The sequence below is a fragment of the Patagioenas fasciata genome, chromosome 1 (genome assembly GCF_037038585.1).
Source record: "Patagioenas fasciata isolate bPatFas1 chromosome 1, bPatFas1.hap1, whole genome shotgun sequence".
Classification (NCBI taxonomy): Eukaryota; Metazoa; Chordata; class Aves; order Columbiformes; family Columbidae; genus Patagioenas; species Patagioenas fasciata.
In genome coordinates this window covers 195,507,113-195,522,333 of record NC_092520.1, presented here as the reverse complement: position 1 = coordinate 195,522,333, position 15,221 = coordinate 195,507,113, and the positions used below count along the sequence as shown (strand labels likewise).

General features: G+C 36.2%; 1 protein-coding gene across 3 annotated transcripts in view; it reads left to right on the top strand.

Moving 5' to 3' along the window:
• The window catches only part of ZBED4 (zinc finger BED-type containing 4), a 29,296-nt gene extending 15,294 nt beyond the window's left edge, over positions 1-14,002 (top strand). For 2 of the 3 annotated variants that reach the window (XM_065862674.2, XM_065862672.2), the window contains one exon: positions 8,661-14,002. In XM_065862674.2, coding sequence (XP_065718746.1) covers positions 9,067-12,585 — 3,519 coding nt within the window. In that variant the 5' untranslated portion in view covers positions 8,661-9,066 and the 3' untranslated portion in view covers positions 12,586-14,002. Of the gene's footprint in view, positions 1-190; positions 255-3,110; positions 3,283-8,660 lie in introns of all 3 variants that reach the window. The other variant, XM_071803404.1, reaches the window with a different exon arrangement.
• The last annotated feature ends 1,219 nt before the right edge of the window (positions 14,003-15,221 follow it).

The window sequence follows — 15,221 nt, the reverse complement described above, 5'->3', positions numbered from 1 at the left end:
TTGTTTCAGTAGTATCATACCAGATAATGAGAACTCCTCAACATGTAAGAGACAGTTTGGATTCTAGAAAAATGTTGACATAATTTGCTTACTGTGACAGATGTTTTTTGTGAGTGATCTCTTAGTAAAAGCTGGAACAGAAATGATTAGCATGTGTGCAACCTGCTTTTTATCCCCTCCTTTCTTCTAGCGTGCTGCTGTGGGAAGTTAGCAAAGGATGTGTGAAGGAAGAGAACCTCACTTGAGATCTGATGGTATTTTTAGTGCACTAAGAAAAAAAAAGTAGTGGCAATTAAAGACTTATCAGGTGGTTGTGGGTGTGAATAACATTACTGTTTGTGCTGATACATAATATTATGTATGGTGGTACATGTAACACAGTGATATTTATTTTTTAATATAAAACTTGGGAACGACATTGTTTTGGCTGAAGTGATTTTTTTTTGTTGTTGTTTAAGCTTTGCATTTTTATTTTACTTTTAAGATAAATTCTATTTGAAATAATGTGGAATGGGGATTTCTGTTCTATGGGCTTCAGGTGGTGAAGGATGATGCTTCAAATAGATATACACTTAATAAATTGTCAATTAAATTATGAAGACTGATGTCTCCAGAAATAAGCTTGAGTTTTGACTTCCTACCCTATGTCAGACACCTATTTTATTCTTAAATGTACTGATAAGTCAGTATGTAGTGTTGAGGTCTGATGAAACATGTGGGTACTGAACAAGTTTTGCAAATCCAGTTGGGCATGAAACAGGGATGTCAGAACTAAATGTCAGCCAGATGTGAATAATACACCTGCTAACACAAACATCCTCATTTATATAAAACTTCACAAATAATGGATATTAAATGTATAATATGTCAAAAGCATTATCTCAATCTTTTTGAGAAGTTTTATGGTTGAGGATATACTGGTGTAAGAACTGAATTAAGAATGAGATCCTATTTTTTAAAAAATAACAAACATTAATTTTGAAAATGAAATCTTCGTTTCTGCTTTTTGTCTATTTCAAAGTATTTTTAAAATTATGCTAATGTGGAAATCATGCCGTTTCTCTTTGGTTTTGCCATAGTCATGAATTGTTTTCACCCCTTTTATGCCCCAATGTAGTTTTGTGCAGAGGGACCTGGTGCACACGCTGTGTCCATACACTGTGATGCAGGTGATTTAGGGTTTGGGATGAAGGTATTTGTACAAAGCTGAGGCTTTGAATTCTTGAATCTTTCCTGAGGCTTCAGGGAACATCTGAAAATGACCAGTAAACAGAGTACCATAGACTTTTTGATGTTTACAGCAGCAAGAGGAGAAAACAGATGTACAAAACAAACGAGGTTTTAAAAGAGTAAGAAGCTGAGCTTGAGTTTGAGTTTGTGCAACGTTAAGTGTTGTCCATGTGCTGGTTAGACTTTAACTTGACTCTGTCCCTTTAGCAAGAGTCTAAGACTAAAGCTATCACTTCTGAGCTGTGCTGCTGATTGTTATCTTCCTCCATTATTGTTAATTTGGTGGAGGTGGGGAAAATAGAAGACACAGAAGAGTCCAGAGACTGCTAAACTAAAAATATACAACTTGACACTAGCAAGTCTGTTTTACTGCTTAATATAAAATAGCCTATGTTCACAGTAAAATTATTTGATGTTTTGGGGACAGGAGGCAAGAAAGGGGTGAATATTTACATCCAGCTGGTAGTCTTTTTAACTTTTTAGTCTCTAGCTAAATTATTGCATTTGTAATGAGGGTTGAGTACCCAGAGTCTAATGATGACTATGGCTATAATAGTCAGCTCTCCACACTTTGCTTTTTCTCTGTCTGTGATGACTGATTTAGGCCCCAGCTTACACCAAACACTGAGTTTTTCAGCAACATGTAGATGCATGAATTATCTTCATACTTGGATAAATCGGAAGTCTCTGTATCTTGGATGAACGCACCAGGGAGATCACATGCCTTTCTTGGAGGGCTCTCATTCCTCCTGCCTTATCTACCAGGCCTCTGAGCATGTACCTTTGTCCCATCACTTTCCAAAGCACATTTTTGTTTCCCTCCTTACGTGTTACTCTGAATATGTTATTTTCTCTTTGTAATTTTTCCTGGCTTCTCCTCAGGACTGAGGGAGTTTGAGGGCACCAGCTGCCCTGTTCTTCCAGTAGCTGAATCCCAGCAATCACAGCATCCTCAGGAGCTGCCTGGTTCCTGCCTCTCAGCCTGTTACAGCTCCTACGTGTGGCATCCTACTTGACTGGTCACACATCTGTTGAAATGCTGCAGCCTTGGAGGAAATAATCCCCCCTCCTTTTTTTTTTTTTTTTTAAGCATTTCATTTTATGATTTGCTTTTTCCTTGCCACCACCAGCCCTAGTCTACCTGAATCAGTCTTTTGTTGTTTACATAAACATACAAAACTGTTCATGAATGTTCCCTATGTGTAAATTAGCATTTTTCTAAATGTTTGTCTCACTCCAAAATGGAACTTGCAAAGTAATTATAAGAGCTTTTCTTTTTCCTTTTTACACATTTCAGGAGTACTTAGGGAGCCTTAATGAGAGTGAGACCTTGTTGGATAAGGTGCAAAGTGAGATGACCGTGTAAAACTCAGCAGAATAGACGGAACAAAAACAAAAGATGAAACATATTACAGCCCTCCTAATGTGAGCAGTAGTTTTTGACAGAACAAGAGCCAAACCTATTAATAGATATGATTTCTCGGCTGATATTCAAAAAAGTTGTGGTTTTCTTACTTTCACATATCACATTTTTCAAGATATAATGAAAAAGGCAAGGTAAATAGTTGAAATTTTAAATATAAGTACTTTTCAGTTTCTAACATCAGGAGTTTTCAGTAAAAGAGAACACTTAAAAAGGGAATAGCTTCTGTCGTATGTTTCTTTTTCTGTGTATGCCCTTTTTTCTTTATTTTTTTCTTTTTTTTTTTTTCAATTGATGTAGATATTATTTTGGTGATGATGTTTCCCCTACATACGCTTCTCCATTTTTTGTTTTTACATAATTTCTGTTCACAAATTCCTATAACCTTGAACTCTTTCACGTAAGGTTACTATAAATGTCTCATATTACTTGTCCTAATTATTATATTCTGTTCCAGTATTTGGTTAGGGTGAAGACTGTTCCTGTCAACAAGGAGTAATGTACAGTATTGGTGGTGCTGTTTCCACACTTTACTCTTTTGTGTCCAGGTGGAACATTTGGGGTTGTGAAAACGAGAGGTTACTTTGCAAGTTGGAGAGAATACCTTTGTAAAACCGCAACAGTTTTCGGTTAGTGTAAGATTTTTATTTTGGGTGGCTGGAAAAGTAATGGAATAGGAAAGGTGGCTTTATGTTCCTCTTTTTCTCTATCCTGGCAGTCATCTACAAATCTTACTTCCCACCAAGTTCAGAACAATTTGTTTCTTTTATTAAGCCTGGCTTTCTGTACTTCGATCCCAATTACACTGTTGCATCCACTAGTTCGTGCTTGTAGGTCCATGCAGATTCCTGCGAGCTTCAGTGAGACTGGAGCGCAGGATTCGCCTTGTTTCAGAGTGGGACTAATGTGCTACTATTGCGATCTCTTCTAATACCATGTTTTAATCACTCAGTATCTCGTAAGATTTTGCAGTTCTTTATGAGTGAGCTTGTAATGATATTTTGTCATAGGAAATTTCTGTAAAAAACAAAAAAGTCACCATTCTTAGTTTTCCTTCTTCAAAGGATTTGTAACTTTGAGAAGTGGTGAGGTTAATCTAGGCTATACATTTAATATTAAAAATATATTCTGCTTGTTTGATACACATTTTTGGATGTGTGTTTTGTTTTCAGTTTTTTGGAGTTTTTTGTTTGTTTTGGTTCTTGTTTGTGTGGGCTTTTTAGCAAATATTCCTAAATTAGTATGGTACCTGCCATTGAAGTGGAAGCTAATAATAATTTCTTAAAAATGTCAGTTTCATATTGCTTGTATTGCTTATGGGGGTTTTCTTTTTACTTGATGTTCTTAATGATGCCTGTACACTTCCAAAAATAAACAAGATTAGCACTATTTATTCTAAAACTGACATCTGTTTCTGCAAATTGTTTTTAATGTGCTTTTATGTACCTCCCACGCTCAAAATCTGTCACTACTTTTTTTTTTTCAAGCCAGTAAATAGTGTTTCTTTCACTGTCTCCACATTTGCTCTCTCTCGAAACAGCTACTCTTGCATTTTGCAAGTGTGTGTGTTTGTATGTACACTGTATGCGCTTCTATAGTAATTTAAAGTTTTTTGGTTTAAGTTACTTTTTCTAGACAATTTCTAGCCCTAAGATTCTGTAATAGAATCAAGTCCATGATATTGCCCAACTGCTCAGTTTAGAATTGTTTACAGCTTGAAGGCCACTATGTGCTTTACAAACAAATAATCTGCTCATGGCTTAGTGCTCTTGCATACTTTTCATACTTCTCTGTGTGTTAATGTATGCCTCTGTAATCCCAAGACACCGGTGTTTGTCTTTTTTTACCCCTTCGTTCAGCAGTAGTTTCTTCTGGTCATGGCAGCCTGCTGTGGCACTCTGGATCAGAGACATTCTTCTGACGCTTCTTGTCAACTACCATACACTTTCAGTAATCCCATTTTGAATGGAAAAATCTTATAAAATGTTTTTGCAAGTTTCTTGCCACAGCAAACTGCTGACTATCTACAGCTGCTCAGGAGCTAATAGTCCAGGGTAGTATATTTGAGCAGATAATGGTCCTCTAGTTCCATTTATTTTCTTTGGAGATTTTCTTGCAAGGTAGCTCTTAATTAGTTGTTTTGCTACTTGTTGGTATCTAATTGGGGAGATTTCAAAGGCATTCATCATTTTAAATTTGAACTGACTGGCTGTAGGCTTTTGCACCTTTGAAAACATTTTCCTTCTCATTGAATATCCTGTTTGTTTATCAGTAGTCCTTAACTTCAAGTAGCTTATGTCCAAGGGTAAATAATCTATGTAAAGGTGGTCATAACAAAATTCATACTTTGTTCTAGGTTACTATAAGATTTTAAAATAGGATGGAGTGGTTTGTTTGATTTTGAAATATATTGACTCTTATATAGAGTTGGCATGGGAAGGGGAGATGAAAAACATCTCTTTCTAACCCTGAGCATTTTGGGGACTGTATTCTAAAGGAAATTTGGGTTGAACTCTCAAGGCTGTTTGAAGGGAGCTTGACGTAATGTTATGGTATAGTGTAGTAACACTCAAAGCAATAGGGATCATGCTTCAATGTTTTAAAGAAAATGGAAAAAAAAATCTCTTAAGGGGCGTCTAACTTTGGGGATTTCCCAGAAAGTGATGGAGCAGCCCTAACAAGTCTCCTTGAAGAATATAACGTATTTTGCATTTCTAGAACGCAGCAAGAATGCCCAGAAAAATAGGTACTATGTAGCCAGAGACCTGTAGCAGCAATAAAGTGGACATGATTTAATTAATATTTTCTTGCCTTAAACTCAATTATAAGTACACTAAAACAGTGTAACTCGCCACAGTATATAAGCACTTCATGACATTGCTAATAGCATAACCCTCCTAACAATATGAAAACATTTTGTGTCATAGGTAAGCATAATTATAGAAATACTATGTAGCTGCTAAGGGAGAGCTATATTTAATTGCACAAGTAGGGGACAGAAAAACATGTAAATCAATAAATCCAGCAGCAAAATCTGCAAGCAAAAACAAAGCATACAGAAAAAGCAGGAAAGATTTCTGGTGGAGCAAGAACAGTTTTTGGTCCTAAAGAAAAGAAGGTAAATAATGTCAGGAGCAGATGAGATTGCTTCCCACACCCTTTTTTTGGTGGAGGAGATTATGAGCATTAAAAACACCCAGCAACAGCAATAGGTGAAATAGGAACAAATGAAACCTGCCACCGCTGGTTCTGCTTCAGAGCCTGGATAGCTTTCTCCCCTGTTCACCTCAACTTCAGCAACTAAGGCCGTCAAGGACTATAGCCATCTGTATTTAGCCACATGGCATCAGCTCAGTGGTGTTTTGTGCCCAAAGCTAATTTAGTATAAGATTATTAGGGCCTACTTGTTTGAATATGTAGTGATAGTGGCTGATAATGATTAAGAACTCTTAGCAATGAATATTGTTATTGAATGTCAGTCTGGTTAAGTATTGTTATGAAGTTTGCAACTGGTCTCATCTATCAGGTTTCCAAATCTTCCCATCACAGCTGCCTTATATTATACTTCACTGTGTAAACAGTGACTGCTTATCAGGACAGGGACAAGTGAAGTGTCTCCATGGATTTCTCTGGTCAAAGCCTAGAATTGTTTTTGCATGGTTAAGAAGTTACAGGAATTGTAGGCTAGAGATGTGTTTACCTGTTTTGAGGCAAAAAATTGTGCACAGCTTCATCAAAACCCTACGTCAATTGATGCATGTGTGTATTGTGTTCGTATCTAACTAGGAATCTGTGATGTCCATACTGTAACTTGGCACTTAGATGCATAATTTATGTTCTGTAAGCTCTGCATGGAGTCACTTGCTTGTGAGCCTTTCTGTTCTGTGATCCTAAGTCACAGCAGCATATTGTATATAATTGCTTTTCCTGTTTGTAGTACAAGCTCCAAATTCACAGATTAGATCAAAATAAAGATAAAAAATCCTCTTAGATTGATTTCTGTTTCAAAATGTTGACAGTCTTTGGCTATATCATAAATACCTGTGTGATCATTAACTTGTGTTTCATTCAGTCTTATACTGAGTAATGTAAAATTAGTTTCTGCTGCCTTAGATGTGATTTCACAAACGTGTACAAAATACTGTGTATTTAAATTAATTAATTAAATTAATTTCTCCTGGAAATTTAAGGTTTTTCAAGTCTCCTTTCATTAGAACTGACATTCTTCATGCTCAACCCTCATATCTCTTGTTGTCAGAAAACTTTTTTTTTTTTTAAAGAAACACTACAAATACTAAAGCTTTAACAGAAAGAAAAACAAAGTTACTGCCTTCCTCTTTGCAAGTTCTGCCTGCTCCATCTCCTTTTACTTAAAAGAGCTGCAGTAAGCTGATTACCCGCCCTGTTCCCTGCCTCTTCTCCTGCACTGGAAAAGGAAGTTCTCACTACAATAGGCTTTCCAGAAATCTGAAATCCACAGAATAAAAAGTGTTTCTGATCTCTCTTGTAAACAGGCCTCAGAGAAATATTAATTAAACTAGGTTACAAAGCTAATATGGCATTAGTCTTGATACAGGGGGGAAATGGCTGTATGAGTACAACCTAGACTTTTTTTTATATGTCCTATAGCTATGGCTATTTTCACCTTTTGTCTGCTGAAATCTTTCTTGTGTTTGAGTAACACATGAAAATTGTGTGAGAAATTTTTAAATAACCAAATCAAATTTATGTTTTGTCTTCAGCTGGAGAGAAAGAATCCCTTAAAATCCAGTTTGCACAGATTGGACTGCATAGTGTAGCATCAGCTGTGTGGTGAAAAAATGGTTATCTTGAATGAATGTACCAATAACTACATTAATGGCACAAGAGAATGAGTGAGAAAAGGGTTTGGCAAAATTTGGAGTTCTGATAGAACTGTAATATAAAGGAAAAAAAAAAAGCAGTTGACAAATGCAGACATGTTCTTCAGGTTTGTGTGGGGCCAGCGAGGATTTTTGGTTTTTGAGCCTGTTGTTGCCTTGTGATTTATATGCAGCTGTACTTCAAAAAAGTATTTTTTGTATTGGAATTGTTGGTGGGGGAAATCTTTAGCCATGAGGGAAATATAGGCTGTCTTGGTGTGAATGTGCTTTCTAGCACAGCTGTGGGGGTGCGTGAGGAACCTGAGCTGGCGGCGCTGCCCTGTGCAGCTCTGTGTGCCACTGGATGGATTTTTGCTTCTGAGTGATGCTGTTGTGCTTTTGGGAGATCTCAGTGTATGTGTGGCAATCGCATAGCGAGTTGTCCTAAATTCAGCATTGCATTTTTCAGTCATGTAACTCCAAAAGTAGCTTGTTTCTATAGTATGGTGTTGTCTGGGAGTGTCATGGCTTGAATATAACCATGTGAGACTACGGTCAAAGGAACAGAGATATCAGTGTCACTAAACACTGGACACCCTTACGGAAGTTTCTTGTAAAATACTATATTTTTAAATACTGTTTTCAGTAATGAAGGGCTCAATGTACAGTAGTTTAAATTAACATTTAGCTTTAAGTATGTATTTCTGTGCTAGTGTGACTAGATGCCTGCTTGTCTTCATATATATCTGTACATATAGACACATATGTAGTATATGTTTGTGTATATATGTGTATATGTATGATTATGCAGTGGTTAAGATGTAGGATGAGGTATAGGTATGTCCAAGCAAATATAAAAGTGACGCTTGGAATCTAGATTTTGTCAAAGCTGAACCAGAGCTGCATGTATAGACACATATTTGCCCATAGTAAATATATTAAGTAAATATTTGTTGTTGTTGTTTTTTATAGTACACTTAACTGTTTTTATCTGAAAGGAGAAAAAGAGAAAAAAAACCCACCACACCAGAAACCCTCCCCCCCCAAAACAAACAAACAAAACCCCATAGAACATCCAGTGCATGTTTCCAGTTCACCTTTGCTAGTTATTTAGAGTGTTAGTCAACTTTGTCTTCTGATTTTTTTTTTTTTTTTTCTATTTCTAGATGGTGCAGAAGAATTGCAGTTGCCCAATCAAGATGAACAGAATGGCTTCCTTCAACAAGAAAAGAGAACATTCTTTTTTTAGGATTATGTCTACAACATGAAGCATTTAATAGTAGCTGTCTTTGAGAACATTAATCTATGACAAGAATGTCCTGATCCTGGGAAAAAAAATGAGATTCCATTAATTAGGTCTGTAATTTTTAAGTGCATTTTTATGACTGATCATATTTGCTTATGCACAACACGGGAACAGAATTCATAAACCAGATTATTTTGACACATATGCACATTTGTGTTTGTGCATTCAGTATACAAGATACATCATTTAAATCAAATTTAAAATAATCTTTTAAATTGTCTGTATTTATTAATAAATGAAGACTTGGCAAGAAGAATTTGTCATCCATGGACAAGAGTAAAGCAGGTTCCCCCAGAATGGATGGTAATTTTGTATTGGGTAAAATCAATAACTTAAAAGTAGAGCAAGAGGAAGACAGCATTAATTGTACTCTAGAAAGAATGGATATCAAGACAGAACAAGATGATTTCAAACATGCGGACAGCAGTGATGAACAAGAAGACAAAGAAAAGAACTTCATTACCAACAACCCTGGCAAATATTTATCTACAGAAAATGAAGATGATTATGGATCTCTTTTTTCTCAGTATAGTAGTACGCTGTATGATGTAGCAATGGAAGCTGTGACACAAAGCCTCCTTTCTAGCAGAAACATAAGCTCTAGAAAAAAGTCACCTGCTTGGAACCATTTTTTTATATCTCCTAGAGATAGCACTAAAGCGATATGTATGTACTGTATGAAAGAATTTAGCAGGGGTAAAAATGAAAAGGACCTGAGTACAAGTTGTCTCATGAGACATGTGAGGAGGGCACATCCCACTGTACTCATTCAAGAAAATGGAAGTATGCCAGGTATACCTTCTTTTTCTTCACCTACATTGTTACTGCCACCTCAGTCCGCAGATGTTGGAGATCTGAGTTCTATGTTATCCCCTATAAAACTGGTCAAGAAAATGGCTTCCAAAATACCATCTCCAGATCGAATAATTGAGGAATCTGTTTCTATTGTTTCTTCTGAAGAAATACCAGATCTCTCAGTTTCTGAAAAGTGCAGCAAAGAAGAAGTCATGGTTGAGTCATCTTCACAGCTACCCAATAACCAGTATGATGACACTGTGGAGAATGTAGCAGAAAAAGCTGTTGTCATTCCAAAGAGCACATCAGGTTCCAGGAGGAGATCTGCTGTCTGGAAACACTTTTATTTGTCACCTCTAGATAATTCTAAAGCTGTTTGCATCCACTGCATGAATGAATTCAGCAGAGGAAAAAATGGAAAAGACCTGGGAACAAGTTGTTTGATAAGACATATGTGGAGAGCCCATCGTTCCATTGTCCTGCAAGAGAATGGGGGTGGTACCAGCATACCACCTCTCTATACCACACCTCCAACTCTGTTGCCTTCTTTACTACCCTCAGATAGTGATCTGAATTCTATGTCATCCTCTCCTGGAAAACTAGTGAAAGAATCAACTTCTGTTTCTTCTTCTCCAGACAGAATCTCTGAGGAAATCCATACTAATCTCTCTTCTGGAGATGCTCTAGTGGAAGACTCTATGCTGTCATCTTCTGATGATATAGGTGAAGTCTCGTTTGTTTCCTCTCCTGAGAAACAGTGTGAGGGATTAGGCCCACTAATATTTGAACCTACTGCTGTATTTCAGCAAAACAAAAGGATTATGAAGAGGCTTAAATCAGAAGTTTGGCATCACTTTTCACTGTCACCTGCAGACAGTCTAAAAGCAGTGTGTAGATACTGCAGTTGTATGATAAGTCGTGGTAAGAAAGGAGATGTGGGCACAAGCTGCTTGATGAGACATCTATATAGACGCCATCCTGATGTCGTTGGAAACCAAAAGAGCTTTCTTGATGTGAGTTTGGCAAATTCTCCTTATGCCACTTTGGCTTCTGCAGAATGTTCATCCTCAAAGTTGACTGACTTGCCTACAATGGTTACACATGATAATCAACTTATATTTCCTGTTAATAGTAAGAAGACCTCAAAACTGTGGAATCACTTTTCAATTTGTTCTGCAGATTCAACAAAAGTAATATGCATGCACTGTGGACGTACAATAAGTAGGGGGAAAAAGCCAACAAATCTAGGCACAAGTTGCCTTCTAAGACATTTACAAAGGTTTCATAACAATGTATTGAAAACTGATGTCTCAGAGACAGTATTATCCTCATCTACGGATAATCACATGCCACTGAGCACAGAATTACTAGGATCTTCAAATTTTGATGAAACCAATGACAAGTTTTGTGACTCTCACCCAGTTGCCAAAAAAATCACAAGTCTTGTAGCCGAAATGATTGCACTTGACCTCCAGCCATATTCTTTTGTAGACAACGTTGGCTTTAACAGGCTGCTTGAATACTTGCAACCTCAGTATTCTTTACCTTCTCCATCGTACTTTTCTAGAACAGCAATTCCAGATATGTATGATAACGTAAAACAAATAATTATTTCACATCTGAAAGAAGCTGAAAGTGGAGTGATCCATTTTACGTCTGGAATATGGATGAGCAACCAAACACGAGAGTATCTAACTCTGACAGCTCATTGGGTAACATTTGAGTCTTCATTTCGACCACAGTGTGAGGATTACCATTGTTCAGCACTATTAAATGTCTCACAGATTGATTGTGATTACAATGGAATCAGTATTCAAAAGCAGTTAGAGTACTGGTGGGAAACATGGATTACTTCTGTTGGCCTTCAGGTTGGGATTACTGTTACTGATAATCAGAGCATAGAGAAAACTTTAAATGAAGGTGATCATTCAAGTGTACAATGTTTTAGTCACACTGTTAATGTCATTGTAAATGAGGCTATTAAGAGCCAGAGAATGGTTCAGAATTTGCTTAGTATTGCAAGAAAGATCTGTGAACGCGTCCATCGGTCAGCAAAAGCAAAAGAGAAGTTAGCTGAGTTGCAAAAAGAGTATGAATTGCCTCAGCATCAGCTAATACAAGATGTTCCATCAAAGTGGAATACATCATTTCATATGCTTGAACGTCTTATCGAACAGAAAAGAGCGATTGATGAGATGTCAATAGAGTGCAGCTTTCGGGAGCTCATAAGTTGTGATCAGTGGGAAGTCATGCAGTCCGTGTGTCACGCTCTCAAACCTTTCGAAGCTGCAAGCAGGGAGATGAGCACGCACATGTCTACTCTCAGCCAAGTGATTCCAATGATTCATATACTCAACAGGAAAATAGAAATGCTATTTGAAGAAACAATGGGCATAGATACTATGCTGAAATCTTTGAAAGAAGCTATGGTGAGTAGACTGTCCTCCACGCTTCATGATCCAAGGTACATTTTTGCTACACTTCTGGATCCCCGGTATAAAACATCCTTATTTACAGAAGAGGAGGCTGAACAATACAAACAAGACTTAATCAGGGAGCTGGAAATAATGAGTTCTACCTCAAATGATGATAAACCTGTTTCCAATGGATGTGATATAGGTTCACCATCTACAAATTCATATGAGGAAGATAATCTTTGGTCACTCATGGGTGACATGAAGAAAACAAAAGACCTGAAAGAGAGAGCAAAGTTACCAGAGGAGATGGTCCTTTCTTACTTGGAGGAAGAAGTGCTTGAGCATAACTGTGATCCTCTAACTTACTGGAACTTTAAGAAGTCATCTTGGCCAGTACTGTCAAAATTGGCTGTCAGGTTCTTGGGTTGCCCACCAAGCATCGTTCCTTCAGAAAGATTATTCAGTACATCCAATGAAAGCAACAACTTTAGCCAGTCAAGGTTAATGATTGAACACTTTGAAAAGCTTATCTTTTTGAAAGTCAATCTTCCTTTAATATACTTCCAGTATTGAAACTAATGAACAAACTGCTAGACTAAATCTATTGTTGCTCACTGGATATTAACTGTCTATAACTCGGATTGTTAAATTGCTCCAATAGGGGCCATGTATGACATCTAATCAGTGACTATAATTCCAAATTTTAGTTTCATTTTTTTCAGCTTTCAATATGTCTACATGTGCCTTATTCATAGTACTTCAGGCCAGATATTGTATATATGTTTTTTAAAAGTTCTTACTAGAGGTAGCCTGTCTTGTCAAATTATACAAAATTATGTAGGTTTTAATCCATAATTGTAAATGGACTTTAAAAAAGCTCAGTCATTTGTTTTAATAGAATGGCAAAAAAAAAGATGTAAACAGTTCTATTCGGTAGTTTTTTATTCAATTATTATGTAAAAACCATAAACCAGGTACTGTATTTTAGTTGAACATTGCTTTAATTGCAACAAAACAGCTTTTGTAGTTGTTAAAGCTGTACATGAAAGATGGGTTTCAAACAGTCTTTTTGTCATGTGTTTTTTTTTTTTTTTTTTTTTTAATCTGCAAGCCCTAAAGTACTTAAAGGATTAAGAAGAGTTATTGAAGCAGATATGTTTACAGGAGACTATTGACTTTGTATCTGAAAATGAATCTTAAATTTGAAGTTATATGGAATGTCAGTTATAGAGCAATTGGTTGTAAAACTTCCCATTCTGGATTCTCTTGTCCAGGTTTTACACTTAAACTGAACTACAGAAATATTCTGGGTATTTATAAAAACTTTTTGGAAGTCTTATCAAAGTTTGTGAATTAATGCTTCTTATTTAATGCTGTGTACAAAAAAAGGCAAGAAATTTACCATGAAGACTGAAATGTCATTCTGAAGCCTTTTCTAATCTTTAGTGCATTGAAACTATAAGGTTCCCTATTGTAAAAAAATGAGCTCTTACGCCTAATGTAATTTTTGGTTGTGTAGAACAGCCTGTCTTAAAGCTTCTAGTACAGAAATACCTGATCTTCTGATTTTCCATCATAGCCTTATGGATATGGTGCACTGCTTAGAATTTTATGTAGTAGGGTTGGTACTTAACTGTTGGTGTCCATCAGGAAAATGGGATATAGAGCCCTCAACACTTCAAATAAGATTTTTAAAAAAATAGCCAGGATTTTAATTTGAAAGGAACGTTCTCCATGTTTGTTTGTTTGGTTGGTTTTTTGTTTTGTTCTTTTGTTTTTTTAACTCTAGAAAGAATGATTTTCTCATTTCAGTTTTCATTGCATATTTTTGGGAAACAAGTCATCATTTGTCTATGACCTTTTAGAAAAGTTGTAGCTTTGTTAAAATACTGTACCTATGCCTAATCTAATTTTGCATTTACTATGTTTTAGTGTATTTATAAATGGTGAACTCAAGTTTCTGAAATTAAACATTTTATTTGCAATTTTCTAGTGGTAGTCAACACTGCCTTTTATTTTCAGATGGATTTAATTGATAAAATTGTAATTATAAATATACCACAGAACATGCTATGTGAATAGATTGGTTTTCCATTTCTAGTTCTTTTCATTTCACTTAAGGTCTTCAGCCTCAGGAAAATGTGTTCAATTCTTTCTCAGGTGGCTTTGGTTTCCACATGACGTGTCTCTAAATATTTTATGGTATCAGGTATTTCGATCGTTATTTCATCAGTTATTTTTGCACCTGTGCTATTTAAGTAAATTATTGTGGAGTGTACTTGGGAAGAATACTGCATTTTGACTCCAGTATTTTAAAAGGCAACTTTTAATACTATCAACAGTCGGCATGTCTTTGTCCTTTTAGGGTTAAATTAGAACAGCATGTGTTTTTTTTTTTTTTTTTCTGCAGTAATAAAACAATTTGTTCTAGTTTACATATAGTTCGAACTAGGTGAGTTTGAAGCAGCTTGTTGGGAAACATGTTTAAATGGTTACTGGTTAATTATTATCTCCATTCTTTTCCCTCCATTTTAACTGTGAATATAACCTTGATGTTTGCAAAGATGTTTAATTTCTCCAGTAGAGAAGGGAGGTGAAGGATGAAAAATCTTTTTTTTTTTTTCTTTTTTTTTTCTCTAAACAAGTGATATAATTTTCATTCAAGGCTTGAATATAAATATGGCCTTAGGTTTAAAGTGTTGTAAAGCCACATCACAGCAGCAGTGCTGGCAGCGAAGTAGCTTCCCTGAAAATCCTAATTCTCTGTAAACTGGTGTGGTGGCTGAAGGCCTTTGCTGTTGCTCCTGTGTGACTCTCGTGGAAAGCTGAAGAGCTGGCATTTTGTAGCCCCTGATTTGCATCTTATTCATATGGATACTTAATTGTATAGTTGTCCTTTGAAAGGCCTAGTTCTTAAGACGACAGTGATTCAGTATCAGCTTGGCTAAGAATTAATAATTACATTCCAATTTTTGTAAAGATAATATGCAGACCTGAAAGGCCTTAAAATCAAACCACATAATTTAAAAAAAAAATCAAATAAAATAGGGAAGACTTAGAGCCCAAAGCTGCAATTTTTCAGTTGTAAGCCTTGGTCCTTCTATAGGAGTTATGGGAGCATCTCAGTCTTCAGTTCAGGCACTGCTGCTGTTGAGAATGACTTCAAAAGAAGGGCTGAAAGCTTTCATTGAAGTATTGAGGTAAGTTAT